At 33.2% G+C, this 22,407-nt stretch overlaps 1 protein-coding gene across 3 annotated transcripts in view; it reads right to left on the bottom strand.

The window, feature by feature from the left end:
* Nucleotides 1-22,407, bottom strand: part of TMEM135 (transmembrane protein 135) — a 299,882-nt gene that overhangs the window by 23,797 nt on the left and 253,678 nt on the right. For all 3 annotated transcript variants that reach the window (XM_031961900.1, XM_003764592.4, XM_031961901.1), the window contains 2 exons: nt 12,118-12,159; nt 2,732-2,878 (listed from right to left, as the gene is read on the bottom strand). In XM_031961900.1, the coding sequence (XP_031817760.1) occupies nt 2,732-2,878; nt 12,118-12,159 (189 nt within the window). The remainder of the gene's footprint in view (nt 1-2,731; nt 2,879-12,117; nt 12,160-22,407) is intronic.

Below are 22,407 nucleotides of genomic sequence, written 5' to 3'. Positions count from 1 at the left end.
TCTACAAAGAATCAAAACCATGGATAACTCAAAGAGCAATGGAGAAATGCATAGAAGTAGAAATAAGGAAGCAATTTGGCTGTAGCATAAAAACATTATTAAGAAATATGAAAGGATTTACTAAAGAACATATTTATAAATCTCTCTCTCCCTCCTTCCCTCCCTCCTCCCCACTCTGAGTATTTCCCTCCCTTTCTCGAAATGCAAGCCTGAAAAAGTAGGTAGCCTATTCATAACAATGGAAAAGAGACACAAAATTAAAGGGTTTCATTGTTGCCCAAAACTGAAGAAGGGCACAATATTTACTTAACTCCTCTGTAGAGGATCTATGGGGAAAATACAGACAAAAGTTGCATAGAACAAGGTTTGGATGGATTATCATCTGAAATAATGGAGAGTCTACCTATATCAGTGAGAATAAGAAAATGCCGAGTTGGACAAGTTCTGCAGAACAGTGCCTGAAATGTGCTGAGTTTGACTGTTTATAGTCTTTCTTTTAAATAGAAAGAAAGAAGGCTTGAGAAGGACCAGAATGATTACAATTTTCTTTATGATCTATAAAAGTTGTCTATTTCAGAGGATGTCCACATTTTTATTATTTGGAGCATACAGAAGAGAATTTTTTTAAAACCATGATACACTGTATTTGCCAGGATCACTGTAAGATAATTTCATACAGGTTCTACAAACAATGTTGCCAAGTATTTGTGGTTTATATGAAGTGAATTATATAATTTACATACTCAGCCAAATATTTTCGAAGTTTTGAATCATGTATTGTAAAGTATACTGGGCATAAATCATCCATGAGGTCAGTTCATGTAGCCAAAATCATAATGAAAATATACTCAGGTTACAGGCATTTATATTTAATTACATTTGAAAGGAAACATATGGAAGAGAAACTTGATATAGTATTAGGATTAAACATCCAATATTTTTGTAAATACAGGAATAGATCATTTGGGAATTCTAAAGGAGGTTGGTTATCTGTGGCTGATTTTCAAACCATTTCAGTTTCTAACATTTAATAAAATTATATTGGTGGAGCTACTGTTCAAATCTTATTTTAATTACATAATATGTTCATTGCATGGAGTACTTAATTACAATAGACCAAAGAAACTTGAATTTTAAAATGTACAATTTTGAATATAAGTTCCAGACCTCAATTAGTTAAGTTTTCATCTTGTGGTTTTTGTTGTTTTTTTTTTGGGGGGGGGGCGGTGAGAAAGGGAGGTAGAGGAATAGTTCACATTCTCAAATAATTGGCCTTTATAACTTCTTTTAGACTAGAAAATTGCAGCACTGCTGCATATTAACCCTTTCCTATTTATGAAGATAATTTTCTGGGAAAACTCTGGTCCTGGATTTCTTTCATCTTATTTACAAAATGTTATGGAAAGCTCTTTTCTCAGTTTAACCCAACAAGTATATTGAAACTTACACACTGCCTTTCATTAGGAAGAGGGGGTGGAACGAAGGCAGTGGCTCACATTCACCATAACACTTATGTCATCAGCATGATATGAAAGATTGGATCTGGTGAAGCTGTGGAGATTAGGGTAGGGGCCAAGAGAAGGAGGAAACCAAGGAATGAGACGTCCCACAGACACAAGGCATCATTCAGAAAGACTTGTCTTCAAAATTCTCTTGGATTCTGCCGGCTGGTGATATTTTCCAGTCTGCCAATAACTTGATATTGACCTTATCAGTTGGTTATTTAACCATTCTTCATTTTCACAGTCAAACTGCTCACCACAACTTGAACTGATTTCTCATTTTCTTCCTGGCATTCTCATCTTTCTGTTCTTACATTGCTCTTCCTCACTGATTTTTCTTGTCTTTTTTTGTTTTAGAACATTTTATTCCCACTGTGATTGACATTACTTTAAAGCCTGAGTGTTTCAATCACTTCCCTCTCCCTAGTTTCCTTTGAAAAAATGAATACAGCTTCAGATTTTTTTTTCTTTTGACTGGTCATTGGATAACCCATAATATTTCTGGCCTTGTCTTTTAACTTTGTGGTTTCTCTCTTACCTACCCTCTTTTCTTCTTATTCTCTTCCCAAAGATCACTATGCTAATATGAGGTTCCAAGGTTTCTATGCACAGGTCTCCCTCATTTCAATCCAAATGACTACTATGAACATTATTTTTATTTGCAGATTTCCTAAACTTTATGTTGGTCACCTACATTCCTAAAGAGCAATACTGACTTTTTCTTCTTTCCCTGAAAATCAAGATTACTTGCTTCACTTCCAAGGAGCTGAACAGGTCCTTCTTTACAGAATAATCTTCATTAATTAAGATTGTCTTCTGGCGGTTTGTCTTCTTGAGTTACTAAAAACTTAAATTTCTTTTTTGGTTTAATTTTGTTCCCTTTTATGCATGGAATAATCATTTAATGTACATCGACCTTCCTCCCGCCCCCCAATCTACTATGTCAGTAGTTTTAAACTCACATAGTTTTAATACCACAAAAAATTTAGTTTCAGGCTAATATGATTCTGAAGATTTGTATATTATTCTACAAGATGGTTTTCAATTATGCAAAAGATTATAAATATTTTTGGTTGTCCTTATAAAAATTTCCTCATAAGTTTCTATGCATTTAGAATGGTACATAATTATTATTATTTGAATGGAAAACAAAAACAATCCAACATGGGTCTTATTATATAAACAAAGTTGTTAGGATAAAGAGTCAAATCATTTTTAAAAGAACTCACATTGAATCCACAAGTTTCTTGGCTAGAGTAATTATGTTCATTCTTCTTGATTTCTCCTCATGCATCTCTCTCTTTTGTTCCACTTTTGCATATGCTGCCTCTGGTGAATATGAATGTGTGGGAATTTCTTCCTTCCCTACAATGAATCTAAAGAAAAAGACAACATGCGCCATTCCTCACTTTTCAAGAAGGTATGGGAATTTTACTTAGATGCAAATAAATTTCAGACAAACCTCTATCCATTTAAAATAGTATTTTCATGATGTATACATCTAATTTTCTATACAAATGTGAGTCAGTATTCAAGAAAAAAACCTGGACAGTAAAGTGTAATACAAAGGGCACTGGATTTAGAGGCAGAAAATCTGGGCTGAAATCCCAACTTTGATGCAAAACAGCTGTGTGACCTTGGGTAAATCAATGAATCGCTTATGTACTCAATTTCTTCATCTGTTAAATGGGGATCCACCTGGTTCTTCCCTAATCTCTCTTACAAGCCTCTTTGAAAATAAAAATACTTAACTTGGGAGAATTTTATAAGGGAAATATTTTAAAAGGCATTATGCTGACCATAATTTCACAGAAACATCCATCCATATTCAATTCAACACACACACTCATTAAGCATAGTGCTTACTCTTGTTGGGTAGATGCAATACACAATTACATATTCATGTTATGAAACACAGAAAATCATGCACTACAATAAGTATACATGGAGGAACTTAAGACTAAATATTATATAAGGTTTGAATAGGAGAGAAGATCATTATCTATGAAATCACTTTATATTGAAGTAATCAACGTTTAAAGTCTTTAGACATCTTAAAGTACTCCTAACAGGAACAGGTATATCAATTCTATTCTACTGGTCAACTGCAGTAAATTGTCTTTTACCTGAATTCTACTTAGTACATTTGAATAGATATTCCATTTCCTGTCCTAAATTCTATATAACATTTCTCTAATCTCTAGAGCAGCTGCACTGCAGCAGTGGATCATATGTATATACATACAGAAAGGAAAAATTAAAACACAACAGGAATAAAGGGCTGGGGGGGGAGAGGAAGCCTGCACCTATTCTCATACAATTTTATGTGAACATCCTTATTTTTTATAATTCTTCTCATCTGATTGAGATGATTTTTTTTCTATCCCAAAGTATGAATTCATAATTATAGTAACTTCAGCATACACGTTGATTTCTCTTTGAACAACTTGATCTATCAGTTCATTAATCTTCAGTCCTTTCCACTTCCTTCTCTGCTATATACAAACCAGTTGAAATCTCCTCAAACTTTAAAAAAAAATTTTTTTTACTAGATTCCACCATCCTTACTGACTATGATTCTTGACTTATCCTTCTTTCTTTCTTAAATTATTTGAAAAGTTGTCTTTGCTCATTGCCTTTACTTCCTCTAATCTCACTTTTTTCTAAACACTTTAAGCTCATCATTCAATTGAAACTACTCTTACCAAAAGAACTAATGAGCTAGAAATGGCTAAATCTAATGCCTTTTCACAATCCATATCTTTTTCAATCTTTTTATCTATCAGCTTTTGACACTAACTCCCCTTTCTTCCTCTAGAGTCTTCTGAGCTTTCTTAAAACTGGTGTCTCTTGGTTTTCCACCCACTGATCACCTTTTCTACTATCTCCATATGCATGTCTGACTTGGCGCTCTTGTTCTTTGACTCTGTTAGTAACCAGGTAATTCTGTGGAAGAGGGAGGAAGGAAGGGAGAGAAAGAGGGAGAAGGGGAGGGGGCATGGAGAGGGAAAAAGGGAAGGAGGAGGAGGGAGAGAGGAAGAGAAGGGAAAAGAGAAGGAGAGAGGAGGAAGAGGGAGAGAGAGGAGAGAGAGGAGGAGAGAGAGAGAGAGAGAGAGAGAGAGAGAGAGAGAGAGAGAGAGAGAGGAGAGGAGAGAGGAGAGAGGAGAGAGAGAGAGAGAGAGAGAGAGAAGGAAAGGAGAGAGGAGAGGAGAGAGAGGAGAAAGGAGAGAGAAGTTGAAAGGAGGAGAAAAAGGAGGAGAGGAGAGAGGAGGAGAGGAAGAGAAAGACAAGAGACACAGAATCTGAATCTCCTGAGCACCAGTCCTATATCACCATTTGTCTAATGGATATTTTTATCTGGATGACCTATAGGTATCTCACCTTTTCCCCCAAATCTATCCCTCTGAAAGTCCCTATTACTGTCAAGGGCATCATTATCGTCCTACTTGCCCAAGTTTACAATCTTGATGTCAACTTCAACTCCTCAAACCATATGAATTGTCTTATTTGTTCACCAATTTCTAATACCTATTGTCATATCTATTTCCACAAATTCCTAAAACATGTGGTCCTTTTTCTACACTCGTACAGCCACAACCCTCGTTTAGGGGCATACCAATTCTTGCTTAGACTACTTGTTCTCTTTGCTATTAGTCCTTCCCCCTCTAATATATCCTCCACATAAGTGTCAGAGTCATTTTCCTAAGGTGAAGGCCTGCCTGACCATGCTATCTCTCTACTACATAAACTCCAGTGGCTTCATACTACCTCTTGGTTTAATATGAACTGTTTGCATTGCATTAAAAACTTCAAAACCTGATCTCTTCATACCTTTTTAATCTTCTTACACATTACTTCTCTTGATACATTAAACCATTTCAGCATTTCTCACACATAACATCCCACTTCCTATCTTAGGCCATTGCATTGCTTATCTCCTAGGTCCAGCATGTTCTTTCTCCTCACCTCTAACTCTTGTAATCTCTGGTCTCCTTTAAGATTCAGTCCAGGGGCCACTTTATGCATAAGACCTTCCTTTTCCTGCCACCACCACCCCCAAGCTGTTATAGTTCTTTCTCTTCAAGGGCATCTCCTTTGTATATGTTTTGTATATACTCATTATACCTGTATTTGTGATTTCCTCAGGTATGATATATCCTCTGTGAGAGAATGGAACATTTCATTTTGTCTAAGTCTTATCAGTGCTTCACATAATTCCTATCACTGAGCAAATAAGAAATACTTATTTATTGATAGTCTGATTGATTCACCACCCCTAACTCATGTAACCTCAGGTACTTCTAGGGACCTATACTTTTACCAGTTCCATCATTAGAAACTCTAAAATTTTCAACTTTTGCCACCTGGTCCTACTGCAGTTTGTGCCTTGCCAAACTTAACTATCATTTACTACTTCAAATCCTGTTTACAACCTATCAAATGACATAGTCAACATGACCATGCTGGCTAGGTCTTCTGAAAATTTTGCTACCTAAACTCAATTGAGTCAACTGAATCATTTTGTAAGACATTTTTTGTTCCTTGATTGACTCTTTAACACTCCACACAGTGGCTATTCTAAAACTTTTCAAATTTCTTTCTCTTCTACCCTGCTCAGGAGATGCCTTTTCTTCTCCTTTACTGAGAAAAATAAGAACACTCACCATGAACTTAACTTTTCTCTCCTAATTCACATCTCAAAACACTTTTCTATTATCTTCAATTCTTTTCTTTACTAAGGTATCCCTTCTTGTTTCCAAGGCAATTTGTTTGTGTCCTTGGTCCCATCTTATCTAGGAATTTGCCTTCTCTATCATATCTTCTTACCTAATCATCTTCAATTTTTCTTTTTTCACTGGATCCTTTCCTGCTGTTTAATAATCAATCCAGGTCTCCTCCATCATTAAACAGTTCATTTCATTCTCCAAAATCCTAAAGCTGTTATTGTCCAAAAACCACGCCTACTTGTTATATACATTTTCTCACCATTTTTTCCAAACATAACATATCTTCCATTCCCATAATCTACTGATACTGATACCTCATCTGTAAATTAAGTTGGAGACAGATATGGCAAACCATTTCAGTATCTTTGCCCCCCCCCCCAAAAAAAAATGAGGTCACAAAGAGTGACAGGACTGAAAATGATTGAACAACTATAATTATTGCTTAAATATGGTCTTTTCTCAAAATTTGACCTATTTTCTCTCTCTGGGTTTTTTAATACTTTTCTCCACACCTTCCTTCTAGATGCTTCCTTGGCTTCCACATTATGTTTTTCTCCTCATTTTCTTCCTCCTTGTCCCTTCTAGCCTCTCTGCTGAATCAACAATTTTAGGAAATTATTGTGTCTATAATGCATAAATTATCTCCTGCCCACAATACAGGGGCCCTCTTCTCTTTTTTTTCCCTACCTAAATTTTCACTCAGTAATCTCTTTGACTCCTATGGATTTAATTAGTCCTATTCTCTTGCCTAAACTGTAGCCCAATATAGAAAAGCACCTACTAAACATGTCCTCCTGGATCTCATCAGGAACTCAAACTTGGCATTTCTAAAATGAAAATCATTATCTTTCTTCCTAAATCTTTCTTTGTAAATTTCTTTATTTCTATAAATGGCACTACTATCTTTGTAACCAACCTTGGAGTCACAACTAAACTTTTCCTTCTTTCACATGCTGTTTATACAATCTGCTGCCATATCTTGACAATTCTAACTAATTTTATATCCATTGCCTTATCTTTACTCATACTCATACCAATCCATTAGTCAAGTTCAAGTCTTTCATCATTTCTCTCCTTGGGCAACTAGCTGCTTCCTAACTAGTTCCTTGCTTTCGGTCTTTACTCCCTTCTTCTATTCTCCAAACAGTATATAAATGATATATTTATTCCCCTTCACATATTTTACATGTTAGCCAATCTGGACTAATAGTTACCTCAACTCAACATTCCATCATTCATAGCTGTGCATTCACATACACTATCACTCATCCCTGGAATGCATTCTCTTCCCTTATATTAGTTTATCTGCTTTTGCTCATATAAAATCTTATTTCCCCAACTATTAATACTACATCTTCAAATCAGACTGTATTTATATATTTCTATGCAGATCCTATCCCACTGCTGCGGAAGTATAAGCTTCTTGAGGGCAGTAAATTTTTTTCTTTTCCTTTTTATCTTGAATGACTAGCATACTAGTGCCCTACACACTAATAATATATATGTGCATATATATGTGTGTATGTATATATACACACAATTACTCAGAACTAGTTAATAAAGCACACAAGAATTTTCATTATTTAAAGAGAGTCATTAAAGAGGTACCACTTAAATGATATGACTGGGTTTTTTTTTTAATTTATGCATTATAGACACAATAATTTCCTAAAATCAATTACAAGAAATATAAAATATAATAAACAGTATTTTGGATATATTTTACTTGAAACACAAATTCTTACTTTTCCATAGCCTTGGCACCTTGTCAAAAATATAGATTTTATCAGCATCAGGCCTATCGATTAGGTTGTTAAATGTCTAATCCTAACATTTTTTTATTTACTTTGGTAGCAGTGAACTTTAGTATTTTGGAAAATAAAGACAACTTTTCCTCAAATCTAATAAAGTGTGTGTGTATGTATGTGTACATATGTGTGTGGGGGTGCCTATGTAAGCACATATACATATGTATATGAAGTTATTTTTTTTTCATTTTAAAAAAAATTGCTTTTATATTAAAAAAAGCTAGTTTTTAAAGTATTGATCAACAATTTTTACTGATCAGTATAAGCAGTGTATTTTGCTAATTACTAAAGGAATTTTTAATGATTTCAGCTGAGATTCCTTAATATTTATTACTATAGTCACTCAATATGTATCTTTACATTTCTAATACTCCAAGTCACATTATATTGGGTCATAATAAATAATTTTTTAACCTTAACTCTGGAAGAATGCTATTATTAATAATTTTTGTGTCACATTCCTTATATAGTACATATTTATATCATGTGTTTGTAATAAAAACTACAATCATAAAGAATGAAAGAGTTTACAATCAGATTTTCTATTTCAGATTATTTTTGGAAAGCAATGAATCCTACCTGTATTAACCCACATTATCCTTTGTCAAGGAAATTTCACAATAATAAATATGCCTGGCTTTAGTAATATTCCTGTAACCATTTTACAAGCTTTGTAACCATAAAGATAATGTATTTACAATGTGGAAAATATGAAATAAAATAAAATCTGGTTAAGTTTTTTGTTTAATAGATACAATAAAATACAATACAAATACACATAAACATAAAGATATTAACTTAATGAAATGTTAAGGGTACACAAAGCAATATTGGCAGAACAAAAGAAATTTGTCTAGAAGATTCTATCTCCTCTTGTGCAGGTAAAATTATATGGTAACATATGAAGAAAATCCAAAACAACAGCATTTCCGTGATCAGGAGATAGGATATGATTACTTAAAAAAAAACAATATAGATAATATAGTATTTTGATTCTGTTCACAACATTACAGAGACAAAAGGAGGTTAACTCAAAAGAAGGGTCTGGTTAAACTTCAAAAATGATTTTTAAAAAACTGATCAATACAGATTTCTCTGATAAATGTAGCAAGTAGAAGGACATCTTGAGAACTTTTGACAAATACGTCAGTCAGTACTATAATCTTCTTTCCCTAAAAAATCCCTTACCCCTATCTATCTAGATTTACTCTCATAGTAGCATCATGTTGCTAATCACTTAAGCTCAAAACTTTAGAATTATGGTTCTTAATTCTTCACGAACAATGATATCCATCAAACAAGTTTCCAAATTTCATGGCTTTTTCTTTTGTTATGTCTCTTTATAGCTTACCATTTCTTTTCAATCCCCTACTGAACCCTAATTGTGAATTTTTTTTCCATTCCTAGTAAAAGGGAAAGTAGGATGTATAAGGGAAAAGGAAGAAATTAGGGGGAAAGATAATCGGATTTCATTTTGGATATTCTGAGTTTAAGATATAGTTGGAGATGTGAGATTGGAGATCAGCAGAGAAATGGTTAGATAGTTGGACAGGAAATTTAGATTTGGGAATCACAGCATAGAGATGGTAATTAAATCCATGAAAGCTGATGAGGTTACTAAAAAGGGGAGAAGAAATGAAGGCTCAGTTCAGAACTCTGAAGGACATTTACAATTAGAGGCCATGATCTAGAAGATCCACAAAGACAACAGAAGAGCGATCAGCTAGGTAGAAGAAGAACCAGGAGAGAATGATGTACCAAAAACCTAGAGAGAAGACAGGATCAATGAGGAGAGAGTGATCAAGTAAAAGGTTGCAAAGAGATTTAAAAAAAAAAAAAAGACCATTGGATTTGGCAACTAAGAGATCATTAGTAATTTTAGAAAAAGCAATTTCAATGCAATGGTAAGTTTGGAAGACATATTGTAAGAGGTTGATAAAAGAGTAAGAGAGAAAATGGTGGTAGCTACTGTAGATAGCCTTTTTGAGGAAGTTGACTACAAAGAGCAGAAAAGATATAAGATGCTAGTTAACTGCAATGGAAGGATCAAGTGAGGATTTTTTCAGGATGGGGAAATATGGGTATGTTTATAAATAATAAATCAGTCAGTAGAGAGGGAGAGATTGAAAATAAGCAAAAAGAGTGAGGATGACAGGGAGCAATCTATTGGAGGAGATAGGATGGAATGGGATCACTTGAATAAGCAGAGGGGTTAATCACGATAAGGAGTAGGCTATTCTACCATGGTGGCAGAAAGCACATAAAAAGGTAGGACATGAAGAAGGGAGAACAGAGAGTTCATAGCAAACAGCTTCAATCTTTTCTGTAAAATACAGGGCAAGATTTTCAGCTGAGAGAGTCAGGGTAAAGGAGAGATTTTAATAGAGATCAAAATGCATGGAAGAATTGCAAGAGAGAATGAGATAGTAGTGCATTGATACGGGAGTTGATACAATAGAACTGTCTATTAACAGTAAGATCTAGTTGGGAGTATGTAACATACAAGTTGTATGTTTTCTTTATCTTCATTGAGCAGCACATATATTGGAATGACAGCAGTAAAAAGTGGTAGTAATTTAAGGTTGAGGAGTGATAGAGTGGCAATGATATGTTAATAGGATTAGGGATGATAAAAGAGAGGAATACAGTATATAGTTAATTGTTTCACTAAGAGGTCAAGTTGGATTGAGAAGAAGGGAGAATGGCTAGTAGAGGGGAAATGACTTGGTAGAGAAATGAGGGGTCAAGGATACAGACAACAAGTAGGGTTTTATAAAGGAAGACACAGGGAGGAAGAGAGAGGTGAAAAGCCAATCAATTATGAATGGATAAAAGAATTTTGGGATTCATAAACAGAAATAATAACAGAAGGTTAGCTACCAGTTGGTTTGTAGTTTTTTTTAATCATATCAATACATAAGGATAATTTATTATAATATTGATGATAATAATAACTAGTATTTATATAATGTGTATTAGTTTGCAAAATGGTTTTTATAAGCATACTAAATTAATATATTAATATTAATAAATTAATATTGGATACTCCCAATAACCCAGTGATATTAATGCTATTAGTATCTACATTTGACAAACAAGGAAATTGAGGCTTTACTATTTTTAAGTAAAGGTCTGAGGGAAGATTTGAAATCTGGTCTTCTAGACTCTTAAATCCAGTATTTTATTTAGTACATTGGTTGTGCTCTAATACTGGTACTATTTTCATCCCATGGAAATAACAAAACCTAGGGGCAGCTAGATAGTATACTTTAAATGATGCGGGAAAGATTCCAATCTCTGATTCCCAACCCCCGCTAGTTAATGTAAATTACCCTTTGACTCACAAATCCTGGTCCCTTTGAATTCCAATAGAAGATCCTGACCTGTCCCAGCCCCACCCGGATCTGAGCCAACTTTGGGGCTACACCCCAAAGCCCCTCGAGCTAAGTCTCCGACTTAAAAGGGCCACACTGGGAACCCCTCTTTGCAGAGATTCCAAACATGCCAGCCATGTAAGGACCCTCTGTCCACTGGACCCTCTGTCCACTGGACCCTCTGTCCACTGGACCCTCTGTCCAGTGCCCTCCTTATCTCTACCTTCACCTATCTCCTACTTCTAAACTCAATAATAAATCTCTTTTATCAATCTAGCTCTCTGGGACAATAAATGCTTTTATTGGGAATTCTGCGCTGCTACTAAACCTCATATACCGCCGTATCCTTGCGCCGAATCCAAGGTGGGTTGCAGGGGAACTCTGTTTGACTCCCTGTACCCCAAACCTGCCACTAGACCTTAACTAAACGCTAATTTCATTTAGGTACCCCAAATCTACACCTCAACATTCGATCTATACCTCAACATAAACACTTACTAGCTATGTGACCCTAGGCAAGTCACTTAATAGGAATTGCCTTGCAAAAAAAAAAAAATAAAATAAAAAAAAAAAGGAAATAATAAATCCTTAAAGTATTGTTCCTTGAAGTAAAAGTATTGGTAGCGACTCCGACTTTATTACTTTTAAAGAAAGGGGAGGCTAAGTTTAAATGATCTTTTAATATGATAGATAAAATGTTACTTACCTAAGTGCAGAGAAAGTGAATCCTTTTAAGCCATCCTTGCACCTAAAATATAAAAAATTTACTACTGTAAATGAGTATTCCATGGGAAATAATCACAGTGTAAATAATTACTTATAATTTATATACCACAAACATATATCATTTATCACATACATTATTTCATTTACATATTTTCACTTATCACATATATTATTTCTTCATTTGATTCTCACAATGATCCTCTATTTTATAGATGGATGAAACTGAGATTGACAGAAGGTAGGTAATTGATTTGTCCACAGTCTCAGAGGTAATACATATCTGAAGTAGTAAAGAAATGTTTTCATTTCAAGTCTGACATTTTATTAATTTGACTACTGTTTTCTCTCTTAAAATATAAATGTGAAATTTTCCTATAGAAAAGAACTATTAATGAAGTATGGAAATAAGCCTTTACAAATAGGCAAAGGAAAGCATAAACAAAATTATACCTTATGCTAACAGTAATTGCTGATATCTACCTCTAGGGTTTGCAAAGAAAAGATATGCATAATCTCATTTATTAGCACAACCCAAGAGGCAAGAACTACCAGAGATATTATCATTTCTACTTTACAAAAACAACCTGAAATTCAGAGTGGTTGGTGGATTTGCCTAGACTAATATAACACAACCATGAAAAGGGAGAGGATTTGAACTTCATCTTTTCCTAGATCTAGGTTCAATTTTAAAAAGTAAATATATTTCCACTTAGAAAGCCAAAATGATTTAGAACCTAACCTACAGGCTGAAGAATGACTCATTTGGGGCAATTTTTCCATTATTAGAAGTAAAGGGAGAATTTTCACTTTCAATAATTTGCATGATAGCAATTTGCTAGAAGGAAGTGGGCCAGCCTGTTTACTCATTAGGAATTTTGTTATCCAGATTTTGTGGACTTGGGGGTGGGGCAGGAAACCTAATGCCCCAACTGTTCCTTATTTAATTCCTTGAATATGTATAAATGTCCAAATGGGCAGCCACCTGTAACTCTTAATTAACCTCAATGGTTCTCATTTCCAAATGAGTACAAGCAAAGCAGATAAAATAAGGTCAGAAGAAGAAGGGAGAAGAAAGATCTTATCCAAGCTTATGACTAAGGAATCTACTCCACAATAATGATTCAAACTATTATTTTAGGAAATCAGAAAACTCTTTTATAAAACAGTATTCTAGTATACTAGAGTCTCATTATAATATAATGATTGGGGCTTTCCTAAGCTAAAATCTGGGTAGTAAAATCTGACAAAGTTATATTGCTTTTAAAAAACTATATTAAAATAATATTTTTTCCCCTTGAAAGTAGGCCAGCCCCAGAAGATTCAGTAGATATAAGGCTTGCTGGTTGTAAAGCTGTTTAGTACTTTAGAAAGTGTGCTCCTCTTATATGGCTTTAGCAAATAGTATTATATGACATTCATTTTAATTTACTTTCAATTAGTTGGATATTCCAAAATGAAAATCACTAACTTCCCTATTCCTTTCCTTTCCAAAAAGTAATTTGAAATCCAATAATTAATTCCTTCAGTATTTTAACAAAATATTTTTAATTAAGGACATTTTAGAAATGAATTTAATCTATGTAAGCACAGAAATTTTTAAGGTTTTATCAAGTAAAAATAATTGATTTTAAAATAATTAACTTAAATTTGCCCACTCCACACAGAATATATTTTATACCCTATGGCTACACATTAATGAGGCAGAGGATTAAGAAATATATGTATATTTTATTAAAAAGATGAAATATTAGCATTTTAAAAAACCAGTAAATTCAACTTTACAAAGAGGTAGGATTTCTATATCACAATCAAAACTACTAATTGGGTAACTTCTGTGTAAGAATGGAGAGATGAGTCAGAATCTACTGATAGGAAAACAGAAAGCTGAAAGGGTGATTAGAAAATTATTTGGGAACAAAATATAATTTGGTAAGTTAATGTTAAAAGATAACAATTTATCTTTATAGAATCCTGATTAAAGGATTTTGACAAGTAACTCCACATTTGTGACCTTAAACAATGAATTTAATTGCTGTTCAGGACATCAAAAAGTAGCTTTCAAAAATAAAAAGGACATCTACAAATGAATTTGCAATTTCATTATAATGGAGGCTTGGTTCTTTTTACAGGACCCTGTGGGAAGTACTTCATGTATGGAAAGTCTGAGAACTTTCAAAGGCAGCAATTCTTTCTATTCATGTGCATAATGTCCCTTAATGTAATTGAGGGTCAGATGTCTAAGTCCAAGAGAACAAAAAAACTAATTATTCCTACCAAAAAATTTTTTACCTCGTATTTGGTTTTAGCTCAGTCTTTGGGATTAACTTCTGATCACATAAGTGAAGTGGTACAATTTTAAACTTTTAAATACGATATTAAATATAAGATTTACTACTATGTTACAAAAGGTCATGATGAAATGTCTAATGCCATAGATTTATTTACATTTAACTTAAACTAGATTTCCTATTAGCATAATGTTGTAAAGTGCATCTGTCTGCATGCTTCATAGCCTGAAAGGCTGTAATGTTTTTCCCCAACATTCAGTTTTATAATAAGAATTTAATATATGATATATATATATATATATATATATATATATATATATAAAAAGACTTAAAATATGCTTCAAAAAAGCCTGATTATCTTATTCACACTAAAAAAAAAAAAATCACATTTCAATTTATAAGTGTGAACACAAAAATCCATAAAACATCCACCAAGGTTAGAATCTGGTAAAACAAATTAATTTAAACTCTCTAGCCTTCCTTCCTTCCTTGTTCAAAAAATATTCAGGATCTCCAATATCATGCAACTATTTTACTGTCAAACAGTATAATAAAACAAAAGCATAGGAAATGGTGATAAAGAGGTTATCTTTAAGTACTAAATAGAAGGGAGATATAGTATTTAAGTTGAAAACACAATTTAATTATGTCATGAGTACAAACAGGAAAAAAAATTAGAATATTAGAGGGGAAAATTAGCCTTAACCAAAAATAATACTTTGAGAGCAAATAACAATGAAAGAAAAGCACATATTTTAGGAAAAAAGACAAATGAGAGAGATATTACCACAAAAGCATTTTTCCCCATATTCATAAAATACAACATGTCCCCAGTAGATGTCCCCAGTAAACTATTATTGAAAGCATATGCAGTTCTAGTTCCACAAAAAAAGAACCAAAAAAACACCTCTGTAGACTTTTCCTTCAAAATGTATGTGTGTGTGTATGTATGTATGTATGTATGTGTGTGTATATATACATATACCCCAAAACATTGTAAATGTTACTTAATTAAATCACTAAAATTTCTGAAACTACAGATACCTGAATATAAAATCTATAAAATGGAAGTTTAAGGTATCTAGATTTCATTATTTCACAAAGTATTAAAATGTTCTAAAGCAGTGATTCTTAAATCTGTTAACTTTTTTTCTTTTGAGATATTCTGATAATTGTTTTAGTAAGAGTGTTTCCTTTGTAATTGTATTTTATATATTTAAAAACATGATTCTGAGGAATCCACAGGCTTCACAAAACAAAAGTTAAGAACTCCTGCTCTATGATATAAAGTTTCAGCAAATCTTTACCCCAAAGTTAGGATATTATTCTATGTAATACTTTACTATACTGTTACCATAAGACAGATTTTCTCAAAACATCTTCTTATGTGATATATTATAAAATGTTAAGATGATATGACGGAACTGTAAGGTTGTCTACTCCAATTCCCTTATCTGACAGAAGAGGAAACAAGAGACAGCAGAAAAGATGTGCCCAAGATTATATATGTAATCGTAAGTAACGGAACTGGAATTTGAACCCAGGGCCCATGACCTCAAATCCAGCAATCTTTTTACTAAGCCACATTGCCTGCCTTTCATCCTTTCTCACTTTATATTAATTTGGCATAAAGCACATATGATGGTATGCATCTTTTAAAAGGCAAGCAGGCTATTTCTTTCAGATGTGGTTAAAACAGCTATATAAAACAACACTGGAAGAGAAGTCAGAAAACCTAGGTTCTAGTCCTGGCTCTATTACTAACAGGATTGGGTATGTAATTTAACCTCAGTCACTTATAAAATGTATAGAGTAGAGGGTAAAAAGCTAGGATAATTTGAAATATATCATCTAGTCCAAACTGCTCATTTAATTTTGTGGTAAAGTTACTTTCCAGACTAGAGCCTCAATCTTGTGGCTGCCAGCATTCCTGGAATGCATGTTTTTCCCTTTACCACTTCCAATTCTAAGCTCCAATATCTAACTTCAATGCTACTAATTACTGGAAGATTACAAGAATCCCCTTAATTGTTAGGGTATTCCTCAAATTATATAATGTTGGAATCTTTACAAAGTGTTAAGCCATTAGAGTTGAGAGAGACAATAATTATCTAATTTAGCATGGTTCAATATGATTGATTTGATCTTAGAAGGAGATATTTGGGGCCAGAACTTGAAACAAGGTACTAAGTACAACTGATAGAAACGATGCTTGTGTTCACACCTTTAGAGAGCTCATAGAAGCAAGAAATATTTAAGTACTCATTGGAGTTCACATGTTTGGGAGATTTCAGGATTTAGAAAAAGATATCTGAATTCACACCTTCCTTAATCCTGGCCTCCAGAAGGCGGAGTCAGCCTTTTACACAGCATAAATACAGCTCCAGTGAGCCACTAGAGAGCATTTCTCCGGAACACTGACTGGGGTAGGAGAGGAGCACCCTGGGAGGAAGCCCACAAGCCCTCTCTTTGAGGCAAGAGAGATTCATTGCATCTTCCACCTTGGTATTGACTGGAGGCTGAAGAAAGCAGAGGCAGAAGCTGAGGACAAAGCTGCAAGAGCTCTTAGAACCAAGCAGAGATAGGCCTCTGAGCTAACTGGGCTATATTGAAGGACACATTAAAAGATCTGAATTTTTATCAGCTGGCTGCAATTTTGGGTGATTATTACTTGTAACTGAAACTAAAGCCACCTCCAGAAAATCTCCCGAGAACCCTGCTTTCTCCCAGAGAGAATCCTATTATTATATTTTAAAGAAGAAAAAAATACCAACAATATAATATATTCCTTTACCTCTAAATTCCCTCAGAAAACTCTTAGTACCTTGAAAGCTAACAGCATTTTGTTGTTATAGTTCATACAAGCCAAAGTACTGCAATACATGTCTGTTGCCCGAATCCTTATTTTATATCATACCATGTGACCTTGTTATGGCTCTTTTCAACTCTGAAGTTCTAAGATAATAAGTGTTTAAGAGTAAAATTTCAGAATTTTTTAAACTGTTATTTATAATATCAGGAAATGACGTTAGCTGTAATAACGTAATATGTAGGCAGATCCGATCCATAATGGATGTGTTAACTAATAACATTTATTAGATGATATTTAAAGAACAATAAAAAGTTGAGGCAATATTAAGAACTGATTCTTCTCAATGTAATAGAGTAAAATGAATTTCTTCAAAACATTTAACAATGAATTTTCTAAATAATTACAATTGAAAGTTAATGATATTATCAATGATTACAAATGTTGATTTTTTTTCAGTATGATATATTTATAACATTGTTAAAGTTAAATATAGCCTAGTGAAGGATCACAACGTTATAAGACATTGTAAGAACCTACATTATACATTATAGAGGCAACTTCAGTCACACAATCAACTCGATCATTTAGGAGCTGTTATTTTATCTATAGATTACCCATGAGCTTTTTTCTTTATCACAACTATAGGACTAAAAGGTCAGTCAACAGTACAAATGACTCATAATGCCAAAAGATCATATGTGGGGGGAAAAGTCAAAACTATAACTAAATGGAATTTATATTTTAATTATCTCATACTACTTTGTCTTCAATGAACATAAATAATCAAGTTGAAAATTGCAAATACTGACAAAATGAGATTTAGCATGCTATCATGGATACAATTTTAGATCTGTAATTAGGAAGAACTAGATCGGAATCCTTTCTCTGACACCTGCTGGCTGTATGACTCTGGGGAGATCACTTTTTTGTAAGACACAGTTTGTTTACCAATAAGTAGAAGGGCAGTGAGGTGTGTGTGTGTGTGTGTGTGTGTGTGATAATCATAACACATATCTCACAAAGCTGTTGTGACATCAAATGACATAATGAATATAAAATGCTTTTCTTAAATGTTGAAGTACCATATAAATGATGAGGTATTAAATCAGAGAATAAAATACCAGGTGCAAGCTTGTCACTATTACTTTGTTCCTTCACTTTTTAAAGTGGTAAAATAGAAATTAGTGCAGAGAATCAAGCACTTGTTTGGGCATCAGAGGATCCATAATAAAATCCTACCTCTGATCATTACATAATTATCAGTATTATATGACATTGGCTAAGTGACTTAACCTAACTTCCTCATCTTTAAAAAGAAGTAATTGAACTAACTGACTTCTGTGGTATCTTCTAACTCTAGATCTATGACATTAATGATCCCCAAAGTTTAAATAATGCATATCTCTTCTCTATCCCTCAGTAACTAAAGTTGTTAGTTGGGATTAATGAACTTTTAAAAGCAACTATTTTGTTAAGTGGAATACAATACAATTAGCTTCTTTTGTATTCATATGTATTTTATTTTAAGCATCTAAAACATTTTTTTTTCCTAAAAAGGAGAACTTATGAAAGTAAGCAAGTCAGCTTCAGCATTTCCAAAACCAATTCTGCTCCATATGGCTTTTAAAGAGCACTGACTAGAATTTTACTGGAATATTTTAATCTAATTTTACTAATCCAATATTTTACAAACTCATCAAATATTCTCATGCGCTAAATGTTTCATTCAGGCAAGGCTTTAATTAAACAAAAATGCTTATTTGAAAAGAAAAAATATACAGGAGCACAATGACTGAGTTGTTTATTCTTGCAGGATATATTGGTAAATCTTCAAATTTACCTAAAATACATAAAAAATTAGCAAAAAAGACCCAAATCTTACTTTAAATTTCAATACTCTAAAAATTATTCTTAAAAGAATCCCAAAAGTAAATAATTAAGTCTCATTTAAAAAAATAAAAAGATGTATTGCTTTTTAAAATATATGAAACACAGAAGGGAAATCTTGAAAAGTTCAGGAGTTCTCAAAGGATGGCACCTGAACTTAACTACTAATGGTGATTTCATGTGATTACTATTTTGATAAGACATTAAAATTGTAATAATGTCTGATGTTAAAAGTAACAAATAAGCAGAAAACTTAAAATTTGAAACTTAAAGGAAATTATAAGACATCATTTAAAAAATGAAATAAAATAAATGATAAAATCAAAAGAGCAACTGCTTTGAAATAAATACCTAATAAAATGACGTATTTATTAGGCTCTGAGTGGGGTGGGGGGAGGGAGAGAGAAGGAGAGAGAGGGAGAGGGAAGGAAAGAAGGAAAGGAGAAGGGAGAGGGAGAGAGAAAGGGAGGGAGAGGGGGAGGGAGGGAGTGTGTGTGTGTGTGTGTGGTTTTAAATAAGCTATCAAGAAAGTTCAAAACCTGTCTGGATTCAAAACAAAACAAGAACAAACTTATTCAAATTATTTTGTTTTAAATTTACTATATTCAATGAAATAATAAGAGATTAATATTAAAGAGTTGATGAAAAATGACTGAGAAATAAGTAATTCCTTCTATTCATCCCCTCAAGAAAAATGTCCATAAAAATCTGAAGCCCCAACAAATAATTTGATGAAGGAGAGAGTTATGGTGGTACAATGGAAAGGGAAGTGGAGAGGGGGAAACTGAGTTTTCAAGTCCACTCTCAGTTGTACTAATTAATTCCAAGCTCTGTCATTTAGTTCAGGTTACTTAACCTTTACCGGCCTCAGTTTCTTAATCTCTAAGATAAAGTGACAATTAAATGACCTCTCAGGTCCCTTTCAGTTGAAAAGGTCTATGACCTATGCATTGAAAATGTCATAACAAAATTTGCTAATATAGTGCTGATAACCATAAGTAAGGAACACTAAGAGAACATGAGGCTGGTTGTCAAGGAGGAATTCAGTCTTGTATTCAATGAATAAATGACATTCTTGAAGTAGTGATAATCCCGACAGCTGTAACTGCTGAGCCACTGTGAGTGGTTTCAGATTGTGGAAAAAGGGAGTGGTTCTGTAAAGCTAGAGAGGGTAAATCTTGTCCCCAGTTTTGAAATGAGGAAGAGAGGTGACTTGGTGTGGATATGCATCATAAAGGAATTAATGAATAGTTAAAAGAATTGACTTCATAATCTGGTTCTTTTAGTAATGTTCTCTTCTAATAACTTAAAATATATTTGCAATTTGATGAATTTTTCCATTCAGGAACCTATCAACCTGATAAAGGTTTGTTCAGTATTTCTTTAGTTTTGTCCTCTATACCCCAAGAAAACGAGCTGAAACTGATAGTTACATCCAATCTAGCTCATAAATACTTAGCTGATAACTATACTCATTTTCTGGTGTTCTCTAAATTATAAATTGGAAACTAAAGTTGTAGTAACCATTCTTACAGAATCAAATTCCTATTTAAACTTTGAAAAGATGAATTGCTTTTGTTTTAAAATCCCAATTGAAAAGGCTGTTTTTAATTGCTGAGGAACTGAAAAATCACCTTTAGACCATTTTCTAAAAAATATAGATTATAATGGTGTCTTTCTCAGAAAATGAACTGGTAATGGCAATATTATTATATGATAATATTAGACTTCAAAAATGTTTTGAACCACAATTGATTACATTCAAAATAATCTTTTAAGTAAAAGAAAATCTCAAAAGAAGTCATGAAGACCAGTTCAAATACTGACTCTAACACTTATTAATATGTGACCCTGAGCAAGTCACTTAACCTCTGTCTCAGTTTCCTCATTTGTAAAATGAGGATAATTATAGCACCACCTCTCAGGATTGTTGTGGAGATTAAATGGGATATTTATAAAGCATTTAGCACAATGTCTGAAACATAGAAGACACTATTCTGTTTTGTTTTCTTATCTCTCTAGATGATCTCATCACCTTCTAGGAATCAAATTAAATATATTGCTCTAAGTCTACATATCAACTTTCATTTATCCAATTTATCACTAAGTAATTGTGTACAACTCCATCTGAATGTTCTACAGGCCAATCAAATTCAATACATGTTTTTTTTTTTTTTAATTTTCAACCTAAATAAACCTCTTCTTAGCTTTCTTTTTTCTGCTGAGTGTACCATTATGCTTGAATCATCCAGATTCATAACACTGGAAACATGATATCAATTCAAATCAAATTAACAAGTATTTATTGAAGATTTGTTTTGTGGAAATTGGTGTACTACGCAAAAGGGATACAAATTAATCAATCTACAAGTATCAAGTACTTGTGCTAGGAAAGAGAGGTATAAACAACAAAATGATCCTTATTCACAAAGAAATCACAATCTAATAGACAAGTCAACAAGTAGATCTAAAAGAAAAAGTTTATGTAAGAAACTTCTAAGTTTAATACAAATATATACAAAATAAGTTAAATATGAGATAATTTTTGAGGTAGAACATTTGTAGTTACATGAATCTGAAAAGGTTTCTTGTAGAAGATGTTCCATGTTGAAAAGAATTCAGATACTTTAAGGAAGGTAAGGAAGAAGGCATTATGAAATGGAAATGTAAAGGACAGACACTATAGATGGAATGTCTCTTCTGAGAAGCACTTAAATAGCCATGTTAGTTAAATCACAAATTTTAAGACAGAGAGCACTGTTCAATAAGGCAGGAAAAATAGAGTGGGACCAGGTTGTATGATTCTTTACCAGCTAAAGAGAAAAGGGAGTCAACTGAGAATGGGAGTCATATGATCTTACAACTGCTAAAGGAAAATTCTCTAGAGAGAAATTTGTGAAATGGACAAGAGTATTGAGAAATTAGGCAGAATGAACAATTATGAGGCTGTTGCAATAGTCAGGTGAGAGGTGATAAGGATTTAGACTACAGCAAAGTGTCACAAAGGTCAGGTATAAGACATATGAAAGTAAAAATTACAGGATGACAAATAAATATCAAATGGTATGAGGGAGACTAAGGAGACAAGGATAATACTGAGATTATATACCTGGAAAACTGCAAAGATAGTGAAACTTTGCACAAAAATCCAGAAGCTTAAAAGGAGGTAAAGTTTCCAGGGAATGATCAATTCAGTTTTGGATTTGCAGAGTCTGACATTCAGTGTGAAATGTTCAATAATATAAGGAATACTGTAGTGTTCTTGACACACCAAATTACAAGA

This window comes from Sarcophilus harrisii, chromosome 3 (genome assembly GCF_902635505.1).
Source record: "Sarcophilus harrisii chromosome 3, mSarHar1.11, whole genome shotgun sequence".
Taxonomy (NCBI): Eukaryota; Metazoa; Chordata; class Mammalia; order Dasyuromorphia; family Dasyuridae; genus Sarcophilus; species Sarcophilus harrisii.
Note: the sequence above shows the minus strand (reverse complement) of the source record. Positions and strands in the feature narration are given on the sequence as shown.